The sequence below is a fragment of the Sardina pilchardus genome, chromosome 18 (assembly GCF_963854185.1).
Source record: "Sardina pilchardus chromosome 18, fSarPil1.1, whole genome shotgun sequence".
NCBI lineage: Eukaryota > Metazoa > Chordata > Actinopteri > Clupeiformes > Clupeidae > Sardina > Sardina pilchardus.
In genome coordinates, this window is record NC_085011.1 from 27,707,623 (window position 1) to 27,732,535 (window position 24,913).

The 24,913-nt window shown below is 42.4% G+C and overlaps 2 protein-coding genes across 2 annotated transcripts in view; one reads left to right on the top strand and one right to left on the bottom strand.

The window, feature by feature from the left end:
- Nucleotides 1-12,931, bottom strand: part of adss2 (adenylosuccinate synthase 2) — a 35,736-nt gene extending 22,805 nt beyond the window's left edge. The window contains exons 1-4 of the mRNA XM_062519978.1: nt 12,687-12,931; nt 2,540-2,642; nt 989-1,057; nt 431-481 (exon numbers count right to left, since the gene is read on the bottom strand). Of these exons, the coding sequence (XP_062375962.1) occupies nt 431-481; nt 989-1,057; nt 2,540-2,642; nt 12,687-12,872 (409 nt within the window). The 5' untranslated portion in view covers nt 12,873-12,931. The remainder of the gene's footprint in view (nt 1-430; nt 482-988; nt 1,058-2,539; nt 2,643-12,686) is intronic.
- Nucleotides 12,932-15,006: 2,075 nt separating this feature from the next.
- The window catches only part of desi2 (desumoylating isopeptidase 2), a 38,650-nt gene continuing 28,743 nt past the window's right edge, over nt 15,007-24,913 (top strand). The window contains exon 1 of the mRNA XM_062519999.1: nt 15,007-15,848. Within this exon, the coding sequence (XP_062375983.1) occupies nt 15,810-15,848 (39 nt within the window). The 5' untranslated portion in view covers nt 15,007-15,809. The remainder of the gene's footprint in view (nt 15,849-24,913) is intronic.

Genomic DNA, 24,913 nt, shown 5'->3' on the forward strand with positions numbered 1-24,913 from the left:
TCAACCTTCTGAACCAATCATACAGGCACACTGGTCCCAAGTCAACCTTCTGAACCAATCATACAGGCACACTGTGCCCAACAAGTCAACCTTCTGAACCAATCATACAAGCACAATGGTCCCAAGTATCACATGTCAGGCAACCCAAGCTCATTTCATTAACTGCCAAATGGCAGAAAACAAGAGCAATACAATTTTAGCTGAATTCAAAAGTGTGTGTTCAAGTGTGTGTACCCAAGTTGAATTATGGCTAGCGTTTACTCTTTCTGTGTGCAATTGTGTATTTGTGTGTGTGTGTGTGTGTGTCTTTCAACAGCAGTCAGATCACATGATGAATAGTGTCCAATGACGCTGTAGAAAGAAGAAACCTTGCACACACACACAGAGAGCGAGAAAGAGAGAGAGTGAGAGTGAAAGAGAGATATATTACCAATGTGTGCTCTGTCAGAGATGATCAGCCTCTTCTCCCATCCCTCAAGACCTGCAAATACACACAACATCTCAACTGTTTTGTATTTCAGAACCATAATGGCTTATACATTCAGCAAAACTGCTTTAGCTATGGGGTTAATACACGGGGGCAGGTAATATGGTATTAATACGGTTTTGTTTCTTTTAACTTGCATAAAACACTGTCCTATGGCTTATACTCAATGCGGCTAATACACAGGAAATGTGTGGTGCAGGTGCACACACACACAAAAACACAAACACTCTTTCCTCTCTTACCTCTACCAAGTCTTTTTCACCTCAATAGTAAAGCCGAATCTAAATGTAATTTATTTCTACTATTTCATATCCACAAATACAACACACACACACACACACTCTTTCGCTCTCCCTCCTCTCTCAATAAAGACACAGTTGAAATCTAATCTTTACTGACTATTTCTTATGCACACACACACACACACACACACACACACACACACACACACACACACACACACACACACACACACACACACACACAAGATGGCAGACAGACCTTTTCCTTTGCGTTGATTCTTTGCAGCCTCGTCAAAGAGGCCTGGAAGGTGAATAACCACACCATTACCTGTAAGAAACAGAGGGAAGGGTTCACTCACACACAAAAGAAATAACATTAATTTTTCATACTTCCCATTACCAACATGTGTGAGGAGGACTATGTCATTAGGACCACAACACCCAATTCAAATTCAACTCATTCAATACAGTAAGCTCATCACTACAAGGATACAAATTGATTAAAGTGCTTAAAACCCTTCAACAGAGATTACTCTGATCACAGCTAAAGCGATGGATTTTCTATAGTTTGGTATAGTTTGAAGGCGGATTGGTCAACACATCTAGCACTGCTCTGCTGATGTGGGAGCTGAGAGCCAATGGGAATGTAACAGGTTCAACTTTCAGTACGGAACACAATGCTCATCAGAGTTGGTTTATGTATCCTAGGAACCTTTCAGGCACTCTGACCAGCAAGATCAAAGATCCTTCAACCCTCTCTGGTAAGAGTACTTAACATCACTAAGCAACCAGATAGAACTTTGTTTACACTGATAGAATGTCTATGGTCTGAGGCTGGCGTTGCTGCCCTTTCTTTATTAGCAGGATAATCCCCAGCATTGTGAGGGACTGGGGTTGTTGAGGCCATTCTCTAGTGGGAACCAGAGCAGGCTAGACCGCTGGCCTTTGATGCTTGCTACTTAATGAGAACAAGCTGCAGTTTTAGTGTCTGAGGATATAGCATTCTTTTTAATCAGCGTAATTCATATTCCGCACTACAGCAGAAAGTGCTGAGGTGGCGTCATGTGGAACTTGGAAGAGAGAGGCCCAGCCCAACAAACACGACTACTGTTCTGGTGCCAACAACAGAAAGGATGAGCTATTAAGGAAATGAAGTCAAGTGCAGATCAATTAGGTGTGCGGCACTCAGCTGAGGTAGTCTGGATAGCTGACAGCACTCCCCATGTACGGAAAAAAACAGCAGCTAAATACAGCTCTGCTTTTTAAAATCCCCGACTGGAAAGAAAGGGCAGTTGATTGAATTCAACTGAAAAATAGTCAAAGTACTAATAGCTACTAGTGGAAGACAGCTGAATCTGGGTTGGCTGTAGAGACTAACAGGGAGGCTAGACTGGGCACGTAACTGAAGAAGAGTTACGTGCCAAATCAATGGGGCGATCAATGGGCATAGTACAGGGTTTACCCAGCCAATACAGCAGGCATAATATGATCGAAAAAATGAGACCAGTCTCAAACTTTTTTTTTTTACAGTACACGAACGGAGCATGTTAGTTACTCCCTGTAAGGACTTCATGATACCCTTAACTCTCAGTTTGGTACTACTGACATATTTTAATACATCACCATCGATCTATCCTGACTGACTGACGCATACTTCAATCCCACTTTAGGGCAGATTAGTGCATCTAATCTCGTTTGTGTTTTTCATCAACAATTTTCAGCAGGCAGGAGACAGGACGCCTCCGGAGGGCCTTGATCTGTTAAACAAGAGGCGCCGATGCGTACGTCATGACCTTGCTCCAACTCGTACCAATAAAGGCCGTGACCTTTGGGTTGATGATTCCGCTGGGCAGGAGGTGGAAGTCGTACTCGACCGAGTCCACCACTACAGTGTGGCCCGCGTTGTTCCCGCCCTGCAACAGAAGAGAGGACACAAGAAAAATATGAGTGGAGTAGCACACACAAAAATATGAGTGGAGTAACATACACAATCTCCATCTCAGGATGAAGAATAGACTAAATGTATTAACTCAGTGTGTGCATGGCAGGCACGCCAGGCAGCATAGCCTAAAAGGCACTACCTTTGCCCTATTCCTAATCCTAACCCTAACCCCCTCAACCCTCATCCTACCCCTAAACTGAGGGGAGTAGTGCCTTGAAGGCAGCGCTGCCTGGAAGGCACCATTGAGGGCAAATAATACCAAAGACCGTGCGGCTCAGGCGTACGCACACGCACGCACGCACGCACGCACGCACGCACGCACGCACACACTTCACGGGACATTCCTGTGTTGTGTTATTTCAAATACACGTAATTGTGTGTTAAAGAACGAGTTGTGCGGGCGGTGCTAGTATAGTGGCCAAGGAACTGGACCAGCAAGCAGTAGCCTGAAAAGTTGTGGGTTTAGTTCCCGGCTTCCACCGTTTTGCCCTTTAGCAAGGCACTTAACCCCGAGTTGCTCTGGGTAGAATGGCCCTTGTAACATAATTGACAAATGGGTCATTCCGTGTCAAATCAGACAAAATCCAGGAAAATGGTTGCAGCACCGACTCGGATTTTCTTCAAAGTTTGTATACACAATGTTTAGGTTCCATAACTAAAATCTGTAAAATATTTTTGTTCAATTCTGTTGTTTTCATTGTCTTTTTGCCCTTGCCTTTTTACACTCTCTAAATGACCTTATCTTGGAGGCCATGTTAAGGTACTCATATCTTAAAAAGTATAATTCCTAGCCTGACTAAACTTTATAGAATGGAAGACAAGCATGTTCTCAGTAAGATTCAATGATTAAATGTTTGTACCACAGTCTCACTGGTTGTACAGAAGTCCCTAGTTTCTGAAAAAACATGCAAAAAAAGTGATATTGAGGGTCTCAAAACTTTTTTATTGGGACACACCTGCCATCAATGAGTCTTTTCTATAGAAATATAATCCTTTGTTAATGTTGTCCCAAAATGTGAAGTCTCCAAATCAAATGAATTTGACAATAATAAGGATAAAACAAGGCATGTTTGTATTTTTGTGTCATTTTCATGCAGCTGAAAAGCTTTGTGGGGTAGGTAGTAGGATCTTGAAAATCTATGTGGAAATAGAAAAGTATATGGACATGTAGTGTGTAAAGTTCTAATATTGCATCCAAGCCCCGTTCACAGAATAAATGCATGTAGTTACAGGTGTTTTGGTAACACCAGAATAAACATTTACAATAAAAAAAGGGAAGTTTGGCACCCCCCTCTGGCGAAACAGTAGCATTTTGCTACTTTTACAAGGCATTAACTCCGGTAGCTATTTGAATGGAATGGAAAGGCTATATTTTACTTCTCGTATTCAAAAAGAAGCAGAAATTCCTAATACCTTGAAATTGAAAAGGATACCAAATACACCGAATTATGTACTTGAAATTATGTTTTAACGATTAATCTAAAATAGGCCTTTCATTGGTTGGTGGCTGTGAAGTTCTCAAAGGCCATTTGAATATCTTCATACATCTTACACTGTTCAGAATGCCACTCAGGCACCGCAGCATGATGTGCAGGTAGGGCAATATGTGTCTGGAAAATGGTGGGTAGGGTATGCCTTGGAGAAGTCAGAGGAGCTGGAGGACTACAAGGTCAAATTCCTGCACCCCAGTGGACCAGCTGCCATTCATGTGCTGTGTGCTGTGCCAGCCCCAGCCACTACCAGGACAGGACGGCAGTACGTATGAAGATATTCAGATGGCCTTTGAGAACTTCACAGCCACCAACTAATGAAAGGCCTATTTTAGATTAATGGTTAAAACATAATTTCAAGTACATAATTTGGTGGATTTGGCATCCTTTTTAATTTCAAGGTATTAGGAATTTCTGCTTCTTTTTGAATATGAGAAGTAAAATATAGCCTTTCCATTCCATTCAAATAGCTACCGGAGTTAATGCCTTGTAAAAGTAGCAAAATGCTACTGTTTCGCCAGAGGGGGGTGCCAAACTTCCCTTTTTTTATTGTAAATGTTTATTCTGGTGTTACCAAAACACCTGTAACTACATGCATTTATTCTGTGAACGGGGCTTGGATGCAATATTAGAACTTTACACACTACATGTCCATATACTTTTCTATTTCCACATAGATTTTCATGATCCTACTACCTACCCCACATAGCATTTCAGTTACATGAAAATGACACAAAATACAAACATGCCTTGTTTTATTGTTATTATTGTCATGGTTATTTGTCGTGGAGACTTCAAATTGTGGGAAAACATTAATTAACTGCCGTATTTGAAGAGGAAATAGTGACTGATACCAAGTGAAAAAGATAAACAGTTTTTTTAATACCCTAAATATCACACTTAATGCACGTTTTTCCAAAATTGAGGGCCCTTTCGAGAGTCAAGAGACATTTAGTACAGACTTTAAACTGTTTACACATGCTTATTATGAGTTGATCTTCCACCCTAGAAAATTTGGGGAGGCTAGGGAACATGTTTGTCAAGATATTAATGCCCAGACATGGCATGTGTTTTTCAAGCTGTAAAAATGAAAGAATTTCAAGGTCTAAAAAAGATATGAAGACAGATGATTTCCACAGAAATATTTCACAGGCCTTGGTTTTAGGACCCATTGATGATATACACAAAGTTTTAACAAAATCTGAGACGGTGCAGCAACAATCTTATCTGATTTGACACGGAATGACCCAAATGCAAGATGCTTTGGACTAAATGTAAATGTAAAAGGAGGGAGCTCAGTGCTGGCTTCGAGCTCTCAGTGAGCTCCTGGTGAGTGATGGCGGGCCTGCTGGGGGCCACGGCAAAGAGACATCTTTATGAGTTTGGGCTCCGCACTAAATATAACCAAGCAGGAACTCCAACACTTTTACCACACCTGTGAACTGGGAGAGCACAAACGTCAACAACACAGGACAGAACAGAGCAGAACAGAACAGAACAGAGCAGAGCTGAGCAGGGAGGAGGAAGATCAGGAGGAGGAGGAGGAAGAGGAAGCTGAGAGAGGAGGGCGAGGAGAAGTTATGTGTTACTGTTATGTGTTTAAGTGCAAGTTCGGACCTAGTTTTCTGTTTCTATTGACAACAGAATGAAAAAAAGTGGGCAGAAATTGAGGCCTGGACAAATAGAACATGGAGAGGTGTGTGTGTGTGTGTACACATGGCACCTTTCATCTCCTTGGAAACACAGAACAATGAGGCGACATGTTAAACCATCAACAGCTTCTTAATTTCAAGTGTCGAGGTTAAACAAGACCCTAGCTCCAAATATCTGAAGAGGCATCACTCAGCCAACCACCAAACACACAGTCAACACTGACCAAAGCAGGCAGGCTTGTGGCCACTGGCATATCAAGAATAAAGAAAAGTGAATGTTACAGACTAAAATGACCAACATAGGCGTAAAGTTATTAGTGAGCAAATGAATTCAATTTTCATAATTGAGGAAAAGCATAGCTACTATATAAGTGAACTAGATATGTGTATAATATACTCAGAATCAGATGCATAACCACTGTTATGTACCGTAAAGTAAAAGAACAGAATTTACACAGGTTAACTACGCTCCAGGAGGAGTGAGCCTTATTGGAGGCCTTGACCAAAAAACAGGGTCTGCTACTGCACTGACACACCACACAACACGTGATTTGAGAGTGTGCTTTGCCTTTGGGTCTGAGTAGATCATACGCTTGTTGGTAATCGAGATGTCCCGTCAATCAACAGTTCCCCCCATACTGACTGCATCTGAAACACAGCCTACAAACACCGTCAAAGGACTCTTGGCTAATTCCTGCTCCCCTGGGTCCTAGTGCTTCAGGAGGCGCTGCTATGGAGCTATTCAGGGACAGAAGGATGGGGCCGGGAGGTGAGGTGAGGTGGGGCGGGGGGTGAGTGTGGCCCCACTATGGATTCCTCGCTTTATTGGCTGTGTTTATGACGCAAGCACACACACACACACACGCGGCCTTCAAGACATGTCCAGTTAAAGGGACATGCGTGGTGGGTGTTGGGGATGGGTGAAGGGGTTGTGGGTAACACCCAAAGGGTCATAAGGCTGCAGCACATGGAGGGGCCAAAAAATACGACTTGCCCCAGGGTGACAGGCAGGTCAAGAAAAAGCTAACATCGCACAAACTGATACAGAACTGCCATGGAAGGCTTTGAAGAGGTGTGGGATGGCGGGCCAATTTGAGACCCTCTCAAGAGAGTCCTCCAGAGAGAAGGTCAATGGGTCTCAAAACCAAGGCCTGTAAAATATATCTGCTCAAAAAGCATATCTTCATATCTTTTTCTCATCCCTGGATATTTCCATAGCTTTATAGCCTATATCTTGAAAAGTAAAAAAAAACTTTGTACAACTTGAGGCCCTGCATTTGGGAAAAAGAAGTGCAAAAACAGTGACATTGAGGGTATTATACACTTTTTTTGTACTCATTTGTTATCAATCATTAGTCTTTAAATAAACTATTTCATTTAATGTGCCAATATTTGAGTTCTCCAGATACATGACTATGAAGATATTAAGGACTCAAAGACTCCACAATCTCTTTTTGTTTTTAATGGACAATGTTATAGTGTGAATGTAAGCCAAACAGATACAGGCCTTTAGAAGCAGATGACTTGCTTGTGATGATGCCCTGAACACATGGTAAACCACAAGCACTGAGCAGCTAATCTCTCTCCCCTCTCCCCCCCCACACACCCCCACACCCACACACACACCACAGAGGAAGCTGAGTATGACGCACTATGACATAGTTATAACCAGCACTGCCGGACAGACGTTATTCCCAACAATAACCTGGAACATTTTTTCAAGTCTGACTGAAGTCCTGCCTGCCAGCCCGCGTGACTGTGCGTGCGTATTAGGAATGACAGGCGCTCTTGGACTAGCTCCCATGTTCCAGGGCCCCCACTGACAGAAGCTGGCCCGCGGGCATAGAACCCAGCAGGGTGCAGAGTTCCACCGGCAGGGAAGTGTGGTGTTGGGGCACGGGAGACACAGGGTGGGGTGGGGGGGGACTTTATTCCCCCTGACATATCGCATTATCACCAGCTGTGTGTGTGTAGGTGGGTGGTGGTGTGTGGGCTGGGGGTGACATGCCACATTACGAACCCAAGATGAAAAAGCGGCTAGCCAGTTCTGTCCTTGGGTGACCCATTTTGGCTCAACCAGAAGTACAGGTGCTTATAGTTGCCAGTTTCCGTCTGCACACCAGTATGAAGAAACAAATGGGATGTGATTGCTTGTTGGAGCAGTCATGTAACTAATGCTTGAGTTCATCTACCCATTAAGCAAATACTCAAAGCAATCTACAGTAAGTTACCACTGTATCTGCATGAGCACCAACACTTTCTGGTAGTCCATTATTGAACCATGACATTGGTGTGGTGCCAGCCAATGCTGTGCCACTGGAGCGACAGTGACACATTTCTCATAAGCTGCCACAATAACCTGCCAACCTGTCGCTACAAAAGGAAATCCTGGATATTAGGGCTGAACGATTATGGAAAATAATCTAATTGCGATTTTTCTTGCCAATATTGCGATTGCGATGCGATATGGCATTATTTTTTAAGGTGTTTGTCTTGCGAACAAAAACAAGCAGTAAATCATATACCATGGGCAATAGGCTATATTAGATTAAAAATAAACTCTTATTTCCTGGAAGTCATACCTCTGTTATGATGACAGGTGATGCATGAATTGATGGATGACATTTTTTTTAACTAGCTACTTCAATCACAATAGTAGGCTAGGCCTATATTTTGAACTTTCAACCTTGTAGGCCTACATATCAGAACATAAAGTAGACTACTAGTACAAGGAAGCCTGGTGTAAAGATTAAAATGAAAGTCAGTAACAAGTCACACAAACAAAAGTGCAGATTGCAAAAATATGAAAATATAATAGCCTAAATATTATTACACAGTTTTTCAGATAATTCACTTTAATGAACGTGATATGTTCTGCATACAGAAATTCCTGATATTCATGGCTGCACAGCACACTGCACTGACTATTCCAACTCCGTCTCTTTAATTCAGCTGTCTGGTTGAAGCCTCAAAATATTGTAAACAAAGTAGCATAGTTGGCTATCTTATCATAGTCTACTGTTTGCAGTTTCCCCACGTCTGTTTCAAGGTAGATAGATACATACTTTTTTCTCCTTGGGATAAGCCCTTTTGAGTCTTGAAGTTGGAAAACATCTGTATTGAGATGATCAGTCAATTTGAACGCAAGAGTTTTAGATGTCTGCAGTATGCTAATAATGATGCTAACCGGATTTTACATATAATTTAGCTAATCGTCTTCTATGCGTCATGGCTTTCACGATTGTGAATGTTTTATTTGGATTGAATGTGCATGTCGCGGGGCGGGTGTCCATTGAGCGCGCACGACAGAGAGAGAGAGGGAGGGAGGGAGAGGGAGAGAAAGCGGGCCAAGGAGAGGGGTTTGAATCTATACCGTTTGGTGAATTTGCACGCATAGTCTACAATGAAAACTTGCGAAAGACATTCATGCTTTCACCCGAGCAGCGCAGGTGCACCAGTGTAGGCTAACCTAGAATTTGTTTCAGTCGCACTCTTAAAAATGTTGGTTAAATGGTTCTATCGAGCAGCTTGCCGAGTTCACTCTCTGATAGACTGTTTAAAAAATGTGCTACTTTACGCTCTCATGTCACGTGACCAGAGGGTAATCGCATAAGGTAATCGCAGCCTATGCGTTAGAAAATTGCACTTCATCATATCGCGATATTATCGCAAATGCAATATATCGTTCAGCCCTACTGGATATCCTTTTAACTCATTTATTTTTGCTTGCTTGCTTGCTTTGAACTGATGAGTGTACTCTACTCATGTGAACTGATGAGTGTATCTCCACGTGAGCTGATGTGTGTAGCTCCATGTGAAAACCTCACACTCAGTGGACAGAAAATGCAAACTATAAACGCGGGTTAAAAAAACAAAAGGCAGTAGCCTCTTCTGAACCCTTTACGTTCTCTCACCATGCCGTCCTACTGCGCGCAAGCAAACCCTGGCCTAAATAAAACCTTTTATGTTTATTATATAAACCTCTGCTTTGCTTCGGGGTCCGGTTCAACTCATTTCCTTCTGTTCTATACATCATCCCTTACTTACATTCACTTCAAGCTTACGAATATGGAAAAAGCGGATCACAACGTACAGTACAAAACAAATGTTTCCATTTGCGAAGGGGGCACACACTAGGCAGTTTTTTCACACACATGGCCATCTTTATTTCTCGAGGAGTACCGTCAGGAACAACCACAGAGTGTAGCACCGTAGCTGCCTGGCTGCTCTAGCTGTTGGCTGCAGCAATTCAAACTCAACTCAAACAGAGCTTTTCTTTAACTAAGCACACCAGAGGCTAGGTGAAGAGGCCTAGTGATTGCCATTGGCAGTTAAAGTGACAGTCAGCATACAACTGGCGAGGCTCCTGGTCAAGATGCCCTGTTCTATTTGACCTGTTATATCAGATGATATCTGAAACAAAGACCAAGGCCAAGGCTGATAGTATCTGTTCCTCAGCAGTATTAGTATTAGCTTATCTCATGAATGCTTCTCAGTCCTCGACAATATGTCAACTACTGCATGCCTTTGGCAAAAAGACGCTGACATGGAGCAGGGTATGGTTGGAAACAACTGTTGCCTTGGAGGTGGTGGCCCAGCAGGTTTGGGTGGTGAAATTCTAACTCTGGGTAGGTTTTTCAGAAATGGTTCATTTCACACATCGAAATAGCCTGTGATTGTTATGGTTATGGTTACTTCTTAGCATACACTTTTGGCCAAAGTGATTTACAGAATATGAACATTACAATACGTGAGAAAGAAGGAAAGAAAGAAGGAAAGAAAATGCCTGTAAAGCAGCCTAGCCTGAAAAGTAGCCTAGTTCTGTCTGTAATCATTTACCACAAAGTAAGTAAGTAAGTAAATAAGTATTATGCAAGTATTCAAGACAGACTGCAAAGGACTTCCCCAGAAAGCTTTCGATTAAAAAAAAGAAAGAAATGCTGCCATTCAAGTACAACGGGCAAATCTATGAATCACAGCATACTTTTATTTAATGAAGGCTTAAGATCCCAGTTCACACCACTAAAAGCTGTTTGCAGTGGCAATTCGTCTTGAACAGACCAGACCAAGTGGGAACTTTGACACAGCTTGCCTGAGCTCTGAAACGGCCTCTGCTTCAATAGTCAGCCTAAGTGACAAATAAGGAAAGCCAATCAAGCACCACTTGCTGGGACAGCTCATTTTATAAAAAGATGCCACTATCTGCTTTCACTCACTCTGCTCCTCTCTCTCCTTCTCTCTTCAGCTCTCTCCCTCTCCCTTTCTCTCTAACACAAACTTACACAGGAGGGTGCCCTGAGGCTTTAAGTGGTTTATTTTTACATATGCATAGCCATACCATCTCTAACAGGGGGGAGAGTCACACAGCGTATAGTAGAATATAGTAACATAGGCTAGAGGGCGGGGCGGGGTGGACCCATAAGCAGCTGTGCACCTGTTTGGGTGGTGGGGCTTGAACTATGAATGCCCATTTACTTTCAATGACCACACTAATGGTGGAGTTACACGTGTGTGTGTGCGTGTGAGAGAGAGAGAGAGAGAGAGAGAAAGAGAGAGAGAGAGAGAGAATGTGCTTGTGTGTGCGAGCAAGTACGAGATGAGAGATGAGTAGTGTGTGTGTGTGTGTGTGTGTGTGTGTGTGTGTGTGTGTAAGTAAGAGTGAGTGAGAGAGAGGGAGAGAATGATGCTCCCAGAGGAGTTATGAGGCTGAATAGTATCAAAGGTCTCCTGTATAATACTAGATTCTTCACCACCCGATCCTAATAGTAGTTTGCAAGAGAATTAACTTATTCATGAAAGTGTCACTAGACTGACCAGGAGTCCAGTCAACCGTCCATTCAGCTAATCATATGATCTCTAACTGACCAATATGTATCACCTGTGGTTTCAGTAACACATTAAAAGGCATCAACCTCTCCTAAAAGAATAACAAGGATACAATCTGAGCATGATTGATTAGCATGCCTTGATACAAGTGTGTTGCTACACTGCTGGGGTTCCTAGCTGACGTTAGCTCATGTTAGCTCACGAGTTAAGCTTTTTATAGGCCTTACATTTGATACCAATACATTTTTGCGACATCACCTACCATGCAATGAATGTACATACGTTTGATCAAAGCATGTATGCTTCACAATCTTGTTTCAACACTAGCATGATGAGGGTAAACTGCGAATTCAAGGTGACATTAGCTAGGAAGCTTGCTAGCAAGAGGAAATTGATTTGTTGCGACTGATTGTCAACGTTACAGCCATTCTCTTTCTATTCGCCAATGAACTGACAAACTTGTTGGGATGCTTCTCAAGTTCACGAGGCAAACATCTGCAAAACCCGCCATTTTATTGTGCTTATTCCTTTAGTAGTCGGTATGACACCAAGGCTGATACTACACAATACTACCATATAGAAGCATGCATATTGCAATTAGCAAGTGCAGCTAACTGATACTGTAGCTACCAGACGCCTGCAGCTGAGGGTAAGCAACAGCATAAAGCAAGATATTCAACATGTCCAGCTTTTAAGTAATCCCTGAAATAACATTACACCTGCTATCTACCGCAACATTGCACTTTGCAGGTTTGCATTACTTATCATAGCTGTCGTACTGAAGAGTTAGCCATTTTAGCCCTTTCCTGAGTTTGCTAGCTTTTAACTTCTGCCTGTGCACAAAATCCCTTAACGTTACCCTAATGAGTTAGCATTACCCTATAACAATTGAAAGGATTGCTCATTTCCTAACAGTGTAAGTAGGCTAAATAAAACGGATAAATCATAATGAACAGTGTAATCTAATCTACCAAATCACGTTAGCGATGTACACACATGAGTTAAGTTAGCACGATATGGTGGCAGTGAATGGCTTGGTAACATTACCTGACATCTACAGACAATGTCCGCGTCCTGAGCCAGTAAATCCACCACCTTTCCTTTTCCCTCATCGCCCCACTGAGCACCGAGCACCACAGTGACTCTGTTGCCAACACTCGGAGCGGGGACCCCTTTGCTACTGTGGGCTCCATTCTGTGCCCCAGCTCCCTGATCACACCCGCTCGCTGACATGACTATCTATTCCTGATTCAAACTCTGGGCTCCGTAGAGGAGAGACACTGCGCGCTCAGAACTTGCGTGTGACGGTCAAACACGCCCCCTCATTTGTGTGTTCGTGCGATTCAGCGCTGTAGTAGAGAACAGAACCCCCTACATGGCTTTGGTTCCAATCATGATAGCGGTACCTATGGCTGCTTCACTGCTTGCTTCAACCTAATGACTAGATAATACGTAGATGGACAGCGTGGTTCTTTTCATTTTTTTTTTTTGTTTTTTTTAATCATGTTTTGCTGTCACTCGTTTCAGCTCTTGGAGAGTGTAATTTCAAATCTCTTGAATCTAACTGTGCGTATCAAACGTCATAACTATGTATGACTGTGTAAATGTTTACTTGTTTCACATACGTAAATGTTAAATGTTTGTATGTTTGCCCTAATATGACAGCGAGGCCAAGACCTGCCTATGCATGTGATCAAATGAAGTGCCAGCGTGTCAGACGTGTGTAAAACTTAGTTGACTTGGCAACCTAGATGTAATTGAGTCTTGTCTCAAGTCCATAGACAGTTTAAATTAACAGATAATAGAAAACACACTTGAATTTCTGTGTAAAACCTGCAGACAGCTAAAGAAAAAACACCTAACCTAACTTCTCAGTTTACATTGATAACCGCTAGGTGGCAGCAAATGCCTATTCGACAAGACCAGTTAATTGTTTTTCACAGTATACTGTGCTGCAGTTAAATTTCATTTTGTAACTTCCCTGAAAGATATAAATAATGTCAATCTGTTTTTTCCCCAGAATACAGATGTCCTTACTCAGCGTCTTCAGTCTGTAAGCCACCTTCACCTTCCAGACCTATGGAGTCTGGACCTATGGAAGGCATGATTCAATCATACATTTTTGGTTTCTTTCCCTCTAACGTATCAAATTGAAATGTAACAACTGTTTGCCCTCCAACACAGGCTTTGTAGGGTCCAAGGAGATTTAAATGAGCAACCAGGTGAACGAAAGTCGGTACTCTTTGAACACTTTTTGTGAAGGGAAGTCTGTAGTCTTCAAATGCTTTTTGATGACTAGAACAAAGAGCATAGTAAATCATTCCACCAATCAGAATCACTGAAGAAAATAAGTCTTGGCTGTGACCTCTTGTTGATGGAAAGCCGACATATAAGTACATCAGAGGACCGCAGTGGGTGAGAGGGGAGAGGATCATATTAATGTAGTAGGCCTATTAGCAATAAGTAACATGTGTTTTCTTTGGCTGGATAAAGAGCAGATGTGCCGTTGTATTGTGAATCACCTGCAGTGCTCTCACTAGAAAGGCTTTAGGCTGTATAGATATGTTCACATATGCCAATGTGGAAAAATGTAATTGATGACAGAAATTCTGTTCTATTCTATTTAACCCAAATGTTGGTAGCCTAGTTATATGATGTAGCCTAGGTGTGCTGTAGGAACTAGGCCTCATAGGCTATATGCAGATCAGCATGCGTCTTAATAATTGTCTTATTAAGGTTTTGAGGTTTTTAGTCAATGGAATTATAGGCCTATATTCTTTCTATTAAGTGGGTAATATGAATAGTGGGTTGGGGGAAGGGAGGTGGATTGGGGTGAGTCGATCAATAATAGGCTAAGTATGAAGGAGGCATGTAAAAGTAGACATGAAAAGATGAAAAATTCTGATAAAACGTATCTTTCTTTTCTTGTTGTTTTGCCCTTGTTTGAAATTTAAAGTAGGTTAAGAGCAAAGTATTGGTGTATAAGTTAATGCTGTTCTGAATTAATGCCTTGGGCAATCATTGTAGGCTAGGCCTAATATTAATTAAAACATGTTAACAGGCCTAAATGCTTAATCATTTAATTATTACATTGTGTTTTTCTTAGACCTAGGCTACTTTTATTGCAACTGTATTGAGTTAGGCTATGTTGGTTTTCTAAAAAACTACTGCAATGAACTGTGACAGTTCCACAATAAATTCCTTGCAAATGTAGGCGTATTGCATAATTTGTGGGGATAGGCTACAGTGTTTTCTTCCCGCTGAATAACATCTGGAAGATGGACATGTAACCCGTGCAAAAGCTACTAAGCCTGTTTGACTTACCATCAAGATCGATGTTAGTGCAAATGTAGACTAGATCAAGACCTATCAAGTTGGCCTAACCCTTTGTTGCGGCCGATGTGACGCTGGTCCCCGAGGGTCTTCAACAACATCAGCACATCACAATCATAACAGCAGCAGCTCTTGCTAGTTGCTACGGCACGGATGCCTCTCATCCAATAAGTGGATCCTCCACCGTTATGACAAATTGCTAAGACTAAAAGAAATGTTGCTTTTCGTCGCTAAAGGGACTTCACTAGTTTTTAAGCGAGTGGCGTTACCTGTGTTACACGTATACTGCTGAACTAATAAGATAACGTATAGTTAATTATTTCGACGAGTATTTTTTTCTCGGATCAGATGGTCGCTAACATTAGCTGGCATTGTTGCGGTCCATAGAAGTAGAGCTAACATTCGCTAGCTCCTGACTAGTTCAGTGAGCCCGGTTGACAGCTAGCCAGCTACGAGGAGGAGGCTTGCCAAGTTAGATTGCTGCCTGCCTCGTATTACTACAGCCGTTACTGGCATTCATTCTCACTGTTGAAATTCATTCACGGATGCCTTTCTTTTATATAAAACTACGGAAACAAAACGGAGCCATTACAACGACCGTCTTTGAAGAAGGGAACCGATGGGTCTCTTCTAGTTGTTGTTCATAGTGTTGGTTGTGTTTTTTTTACAGAATAACGGACAGTACTATAGCTAGCTCATGTTAGCTGGTTGGCTAACCTTTTTAGCTAGTGAAAGGAAGAGCGGCTAGGTCGCTAGCCTGGGGAAAAGCCTTCCTCGCTGTGGAGGAGTGGAGGGACCAGTCAGAAAATCGACTTGGAACGGAGAAAATACTGTGTGATGGCAAACGAGACAATCATTCTCAACGTGTATGACATGGTGAGTGCTCCGTTAAGTTTCCCAGATGTTCTCTGATGAAGCCAGTGTCAGTGTTGCGGAACAAGAACTTTTGAGTGCTCTCTTCTCATTGTAGTGGACCCAATTCACGTTACTTGCAGTTGTAACGGTAAAGTTCACCGTTTGGCATGCTTTACAGATGCGTACAAACGTATCTGCTGTTTTGCCTCTGGATATCATACTGTGTTAGTAACTTGAGTTATCTTGGGGACGCGTTCAGTGCTATGGAACCTGGCTGTATGAAATAGCGGGTGATGCTGAAAGTGAAAGGCAAAGCAAGGGTAGCATGCCAACGCTATATGGATAGACCTAACTTACAATACATTTTAACAGCCCGAATACAACTTTTCAATTTATGTGATGTGCTGCTTTCAATGGAAAGTGTTGGTCTTTACATGCCAAGACCCTCGTTCTTATTGTGTTCTAGAAGGATTGTACACAGTGTTGACTTGTGTGATATGAATGGGGTGCTCCTGACCCAGTGGCTTGTAGTGTGTATGATCAGTGTAATGTCATCATCCACCTCTCTCTCTCTCTCTCTCTCTCTCTCTCTCTCTTCCTTTCTCTCTTCCATTATCTGTGTGTGTTTCTCTTACAATATTCAATAGTTATTTATTCATGCACACCTGTGTGAGCAGAGAAAAAACAATCTTGTGTTTGATGTGTCATACAGTAAGCCACATCTTTATGTTTGTGTCTGTAACTGTTTCCTCTTTGTAAGCTTTCATGCTTGATGAGACATCTGACCGTTAGCTCCCTATTTGGATATGCAGTGGAAGCAGAGAAAGTCTGTTTCACACATCAAGGAAAGTTATGTACTTTCATGTACATAATAGAATAGGAACTTGCCCATACACTGAAGAGGTATGTAAAGGTTCTGCCAATCCACTTTGGATGTCCTACAGGCCTTAGTGTTCTCAGTGTGTGTGTGTGTGTGTGTGTGTGTGTGTGTGTGTGTGTGTGTGTGTGTGTGTGTGTGTGTGTGTGTGTGTGTGTGTGTGTGTGTGTGTGTGTGTGTGTGTGTGTGTGTGTGTGTGTGTGTGTGTGTGTGTCACATGTGGGTGTGACACTGTTTGATTGACCGGTTAGTCCACAGTTCAGAGATCGCCTCACCGTTTACCAATAGCTATTATCCCACACTCATAAGAGCCCATGTTGCCGTTGCCTTGGTAACATGGGATATCTTTTCTCTGATTGGGGGTTTCCTTGGGTCAGAGGTCATTGACCTTTTTACATCAACACCGATGCACTTTGCCTTGTCAGGGAGATCATATTACAAATCAGCCCTCCACAAATCTCCAACAAGTATCTTATTGCTCTATGGCTCAATTTAGTGTGATAAGAGTTTGAATAATAGATTAAATGCTAAAGATGACAAAGAGGGTTTTGGCCTACATGTACCCCATGTTTTTTTTTTGTTCCGTTTTGTTTTGCAGTCGTTAATGGGCAAGAGCCCCATCAGGGCTAGTGAGACTCGACTGCTGCATTCACCCTGCTCAGTTTTCCCTCAGTGTCCTGGTTTTGTTTGGTCCATTCTCTCTGTAGTCGTAAACCAGCTGTTTGTGATGAAGATGAGGGGATTCCTACTGGCTCATTACCCCTGCCTCTTGAAGTATCTGATGAAGGGAGACACGAGAGGGCATTAGCTGGGGAACAGCAATTAGATTTTTTGCTCCCGGCGCTTTCATTCAATTTGTTCTGTCCTTGCTGGTCTGCCTGAAGACCACAGTGGTGGGTCTCCCCACTCTGCTTCCTATATTCGTGAGATTAGTAATAATGGTGTGCAGTGGAGATGCTAATCTGAAATAATCTGGATTATTTTTGGTCAATATTGAGATCACAAATTTAATACATTACCCTACTCAGCATAATCTATTTTCTAAACTTTGAAAAAAAGAGAACAGTGAATTGAATCAAATTTGAAATATAATTCAACTGGAAAAAAAGGCTAAATGTTTTTTACCAATCTAAAGCAATGTGGTGTCAATTTACAACTCGAGACAAAACAATAGCATTGTTGTAAAGCAATACAGCAGTGAATGAATCGTTCCATTTCAATTATGCATTTTTCCTCAGTCATAGTCATAAGTCATAATTGACGATTAATCAATTGATTAGATTAATTGCACAGCTCAGGACTGTGTGTAAAGAGTAGTATGTGTTGGTGGACACTACAGCAGTAGAAATGAATGCAAGCAGTTCTGAGAGTGAAAGTAGTGGTGGGTTGCTTCCGTGAATCTGTTGTCAAGCATGAGATCACTCAGGCAGGTCAGTCCATTCCCCTCCCCCATAGACATACACACACACACATACACACACCAACCCCTGAAGAAAGAGCAGCCTCTCACTGGCCAGGGCAATCTACTCATCATTGCTACAGCTCTTAGTGTGTCTTTTTATTTTTTCTAATCTTGTTGACGAGGCTCGATCGATCCGTGCTGCATCCTCTCGAACCGTTTCTGTTTACTCAGCCTTTGATGGCGAGCATTCACGAGGAGTTCCCATCATCACAATCCAGCCAGTCATGCTTAAATAGGCTCACACAGGGATGTTTCTCTCTTTTATATTACCCCATTGATAGCTATTATTGGTGTTTTGTTTGTTTGTTTGATTAGTGTGTATCAGAAGTAGGTGTCTTTGTTTTAAGAGGCTCTATTGAGAGGTGTCTGTCAAGCATCAATCAATAGACCTAGTAAGCTATACATTGGTTGCCCATAGTCTCATGCTACACATAGCCTCCCGCAGAGTACGTATAGAACTATATGTTTTCACAATTATCTGTATGTATGAATTATGTTTTGGTTTAAAATGCTTTGTTTGTTTCATTTTGTTTTGTTTGTTGTTTATCCTCTTTCTCCAATTGTGGTGCGGTGGATCCCATCCCCCCCAGAATGCCTTGCTGATTTATTGACACAGTTTATGATGCGCTCTGCCGCCATCATGGCATCCGTACGCCGTACGCGTGGTCGCATCACGGCCCGACCTCTACGATGTGCAGGACTCGTCGTTGTGGGATGACTGTTGGCATTGAGAAGCGTAAATCTGTCACACTCGTACCGGGGTGCGGTTCTTTAAAACCGGCGCTGGCGCGCATTCCGCCTGCTCTGCTTGAAGACATCTCGTTTGTTTTCTGAGGGATAGCGTCAGCCGTCGCTCGTATGAGTGATGGAGAGGCAGGCCTAAGGATTCCTCTCTTTATTTACAGACGTGAGGCTGTTCTGCTCATGGCCTTTGGCTACTCCATGATTTACAGTGACCTGACAGGCAAATGGAATGAAATGGGTTTTACTGTGTTTGTATGATTTGCTATAGTGTTAGCCTACTGTGTGTGTGTGTGTGTGTGTGTGTGTGTGTGTGTGTGTGTGTCTGTGTGTGTGTCTGTGTGTGTGTCTGTGTGTGTGTGTGTGTGTGACTGTGTGTGTGTGTGTGTGTGTGTGAGAGAAAAAGAGAGGGTGTGTGGGTGTGTGTGAGTAAATGAGTGAGAAAAGGATGAAAAATGCTATTGGTAAGGGCATATATATATATTGTTTTTAGCATGTTGTGTGCCTACCAATTTAGATTTGTGAGCTCAGAATGGTATGAGAATGTGATAAGCTGACATGCATTATGTTCATGTTCAACATGTTTTATGTGTCTATGACACTGAGTGATGGCTTTTTGTACACAGCTGTAGCTTATTCCGCTTAAGTCTTACCTGTATACTACAAACGGGGCAGTGGTGGCATAGTGGTTAAGGAGCAGGGCTAGCATGCCCTAAAAGTCTGAAATCTTGTGGGTAACGTCAATTTCTGGCTTCCAGCGTTGTGCTTCGCTTGAGCAAGGCACTTAACCCTGAGTTGCGTTGGGGAGAATGGCACTTTGGATAAAAGCGTCTGCTAAATGAATAAATGTGAAAAGCACTTGACTCAAACCCAGAGCTTCTGTCATAGATGGAAGGCCTGACACGCATGCTAAAGTCACCTCCCTCATTATCATCAGCTTCATATCACTTCTCTTCTCTCTGGCTACAGTGAGGGCTGTGGGGGCCTGAGTGCCATCTTGCCCCTAATTGCTCTCCACTCATTACACTGTGTCCGTGCCCCTCGGTGTTGAGAGTTAATATCATACCATAGAGCTTATTGCTGCTATCATATCATGCCATAGAGTTTACTACTGTTATCATACCATAGAGCTCACTGCTGCTATCATATCATACCATAGAGTGTATTACTGCTATCATATCATACCATAGAGTTTACTGCTGCTATCATACCATAGCTTACCGCTGCATAGAGCACACCTGTCAAACTCAAGGATGTAATTTTATATGGCCCCCTAGATAATATCTAATGTCTATTCAGAACTGGCCCGCCGGTATATCTCAAGCGTTAATACTGCGAGTACCACAAATCCTGAGGAGGCATTCGCCTTAGACTATTTACTGAAATGTAAAGGGGCCTGTGCCAGTAGCTATTTTGGTAGGCTATCTCAGACTCAGGCATTTATTTCTTACGTGCGTGTTATTGTGAGACCTGCGTTTTGTTTGGAGCGGCATACCGATAGGTAGGCTATCATAAGATTTTCTGTTTGGTTTGGGATTTGATTTACTTTTGGACTGTCTGATTGTATTGCTAAATGTTGGGACTGATGCGCACTGCAATCTGTGGGGTATTTGATGGTTCACTATGAAGTCTCATGTCGTTGAAAGAGTGTCGGGATTTCCACCCGCTGTTTGCGACACAAACTGCTTTCATTCATTCATTGAACGTGCGCAGTGCTGTAATGGAAACCTTATTGCGTAGCTCCCTAGCACAAGCACTGATCTATAAAGAACACTTTATTTGAGGCCCGGCATAAATAGAATCAAATTATTTGAGGATTGCTCTGCATACTTAGCGCCAACATCACATGGCGATTGGCCCACTTTGATGCCTAAAAGAGTAGGTCCGACCCCAAACATTGATGAACTACTTGTATCGAAGGTGAGATGTCAAGTATCTGGTTCAGGCAGGGCACATCACGGTGCAGTGCACTAAGCTTTAATGTAGCATACAGTAGGTAGGTTTCCTTTTTGCACTTTCCTCTTAGTAATGCTTGGACTGTTAATAGTTGAATGTTGGATTTTCATTGAAAGAAATTAGTTTTGGTGTTGGCCGGTGGAAAGAAAAAATTTGACATTTGACCTGAGTTCAGGCCTATTGCAGTAGCAGAACAGCTAATAGGCCGAAGCTTTAAGCCACGTTCAGATTCAATATGTGTGAAACTGAATAAATTCTTAAATTCAAATAAATAATGAATATGTCCGGCCCTTGACTTGGACCCATTTTTTTTTTATTTCGGCCCACTGTCTATTTGAGTTTGACACCCCTGCCGTAGAGTTTATTGCTGCTATCATACCATAGAGTTTACTGCTGCTATCATACCAGAGAGTTTACTGCTGCTATCATGCCATAGAGCTTAAGGGCCGTTCACATCAAGTTATCGTTATCGTTATGGTGATCGCTCTTGGTGCGAATGCTTCTTTACTGCTGCTCTTGCTCGCCATTGTGCTTCAGCTCTTTTGGCTTTCCCAGCTCCTGAGTCACAGGCACTTCCTGGTCTTCAGGAGGAGTATCATTTCAGAAATGAGTCCGGCGGTCGATCAGTGAGGCATTACCTAAAGCAGGGCTGTACACTGCGAGCACCTCGTCGCAAATGCGAGGAAATATATATTAGTGCTAATTGAAAATATGAAATGGGAGCACAGGTGCGAGTACTGAATTCAACCCTTTTATTCGCATTTTGCTCCTAAAAATCCACACCAAGTGGATCAATAGGCTAGTACAATTTTCGCGCATCTGTATACAAATTTCATAGTTGACAACTCTAACGCTCCTGGCTGGAAACTCACGCTTTCAGCATCAACCTCGCTGTCTCTCACACACGCAAGAAATGTCACTCCAAAACCATTCTTCTTTTTCTTCAATCTGTTCGTTATCAGTTAGTGACTTTGTAGCGATTAGCCTACCGTTGAAACGGCAAACCATGATAAGAATGTTGACTATAGCCTACAATTACCGTGTTCATTTCAAATATTATTATTATCACGGTTGATAAACACGGTGTGGAAACCGTGTTAGCTTCACCCCACCCTGCATTTGACATAGGCCTGGTTGACTTCTATGAGAGAAATCTGACTGATTCTGTTGTCTAAATGATGGATTTAACCACGATTTGGTGTAGGCTACACCTGCTTTAAAAAAGCGGAACATTTTCATTGCAAATGTGCGCATCATATAGCCTAGCCACTCTGCGTCTTTGTATGGAGGTTACATTCACATTAATTCCATTCCACTAACGTTATCAGGAGAATACCGTAACGTTTTATTTTGAGCTCTGGTTGTCACTCATTGAATATAACAGATATAGCAGGCTACCAAACTCCAAGACGAGTCATAGTAGAGTAAGTTAAGCACCCAGCCAATTAAACATGACCAAGGAAAAAGTGACAACTCACGATGCCATGCCATGGTAGGCTAAATCATGGAAGTTAACGTTACTGGACAGTGGACACTCATCTTTTCTATTACACCAGAAATATTTGTCTTTACCTTTGTTCGTTTTTTGAACATTTAAGTTATTTAATGAAAACATGGTGCATCCTTGAACTATGCTTGACTCTTTTCCTAAAACCGAATGAAACCTAATTATGTTCACGTACATCTTAAAGTGACAGGCACTCAATTACAGTAGACCTACACACCACCCCTGTAATATCATTACAGTGTAATCAATATGAAGTATTCAGTTTACTGAATATTTTAAGCTATAAGTAATTATGCAGATCCTAAAATGCTATAAATTGATAACAAAATGTATACAAATTCTGAATTCAAAATATGAAATAGAAACTAGACAAGCCATTTTCTGTGTGTGTAGGGTTTGAGCAGAGACTATGATTGCCACTGCTGTGAATGATCTGTATCCTGCTTAAGGCGAAGGTTTTCAAGGAAATTTCATAGTGCTCCTAAATTTTTTTCTGTGCTCCTAAACTTTTTCATTTAGGAGCACCTGTGCTCCTAGTGAAAAAGCTTAGCGTACAGCCCTGACCTAAAGGGATGTCAGATTTCATGGAATAGTGGGAAATATCCATTGCCATCGCCAATACTCATCACCCATAGTAATCATTATGCATTTCTGATGCAATAACAGATATATATGTAGTTATTATAGTAGCCTAGTAGTAGTAGTTGTTGTTATTTGGTGGGGGTTGGTGGGGAAGCCCCTGGTGTGCCAGGTTTGGTATGGAGCTTCCAGCTGGATCATGGCCAGATGGCTATTTCTGCTGACTGGATTACTTTCTTTCTTTCTTTCTTTTTCTTTCTGCCACGGCTAATGAAGTTAAACTGCTTAGGCCGTGAAGAGGCGGCGGGAGCCCAAGAGGTAATTAGAAGGAAAGCAATACATGCAAGAATTGAGTGATGAACTCAAACAAAGCCAATTTTATCTATTGAAAATTAAAAATAAGTGTTTATGATGTGTTTTTTTTATTGTTATTATTTGATGATATTGGCTGCTCTTTAAACAGTATTTTTACAGCAGATTGAATGGCAGCGTTCCGTTTAATTAAATGAAAAAAGCACTATCTGCTGAATGTGAAGTGTATTAGGGAGAAAGGAGCAAACCATGAAGTACAGTAGCAGGCTTGATCTCAAATGGAAAGCTGCTAACAGCAATGACCTGCCGGTCAGCAAGACTGGATGAGTGTTTGTGTGAGATTTACTCGTTTTCTGGTAATCATGTAAATATATATATATATATATATATATATATATATATATATATATATAATACTGCTCCAAAATGTAGTTGAGAGCACCTGAGCCCCTGAACAAACGGTGTGTGTGCTGTGAGTGTGTGAGTGTGTGAGTGTGTCTGGGGTGGGTCCGTCTCGGAGAAGTGTGCACCCTGCAAAGTGCACTTAAACTCCCATTATCTCCCTCTCAGGTGTGGCTTTAATCACCATGCAGCCGGGTGATCCCCTGTTCAGTGATGAAGGGCAGCTTTAATGAGCTTTGAAGTAATCGGGGCCAAAGGGATAAGAATCTTATTCCTCCACGCTCCACCACACCGACAGTTCAGAGAGACACAGAGGAAGAGTGTGTGTGTGTGTGTGTGTGTGTGTGTGTGTGTGTGTGTGTGTGTGTGTGTGTGTGTGTGTGTAAAAAAACAGGGAGCTGGAGAGCGAGAGAGAGCTGTGTGTGTGTGTGGGAGACAACAGACCCAAAGCAGCAGCTGCAGCAGCGTGGTCGTCGTGGGCAACAGGGTGCTTGTGACTCCTCAGGTGCCTGTGTGGTGTGTGTGTAACAACCCGACTAATTCCAATCATGCCAAGAGTCTCTGAAGTAGGTGGCTTTGGTTTGGTTTGGGATGGTTGCCTCTGTGGCTGGCGTGGGCGCAGAGACGAAGGCTTCTGAGCAGCTCGGTGGTGCGAGTGCGGGAGAGCAAAGCGGCGACCCAAACTCAACGTTTCATTAAGATTCATGAGGTCATTTGATCGCCGTGCTGTTGTGTGTCTGCTCTAAGCCAGGGCAGAGGTTGCAAGTGTCTCTCCTTGAGCCCCATGCACTGTACATTGGCTATGTGTTGCAGGTTGCTTTCCCAGTTGGCTGAGGTGCTATTCAGTTGCGCTATGCGTTATTTCGTGTCAAATCAGACCAAATGCAGCAAAGTGGTTGCTGCCTGCACCGTATCAGATTTTGCTTTACCGGAATGGTGCCGCTTTTTACCGCTCATGCAGTTGTTTTTCCATTGATGTTTCTCACAGCAGCAAATCATAGCATGCAGAGAGCTGAGGCGTCTGTGTTTGTTTAAGTGTGATCAGAAAAGCTCTCAACAAAAGGTGACAGAGGTTTGTTCAAGTCGTGTCGAGCAGGCTTAAGCTATTCATGTTGGAGTTATGGTGTGTGTGTGTGTGTGTGCACGCGCACATGTACTTAAGATCATAGACCTACAATCATGACACTAAACTTTAAAGATGGTGTGCAAAAAGGTAAACAAAGATACCACAACAACTCCTGAAACACAAA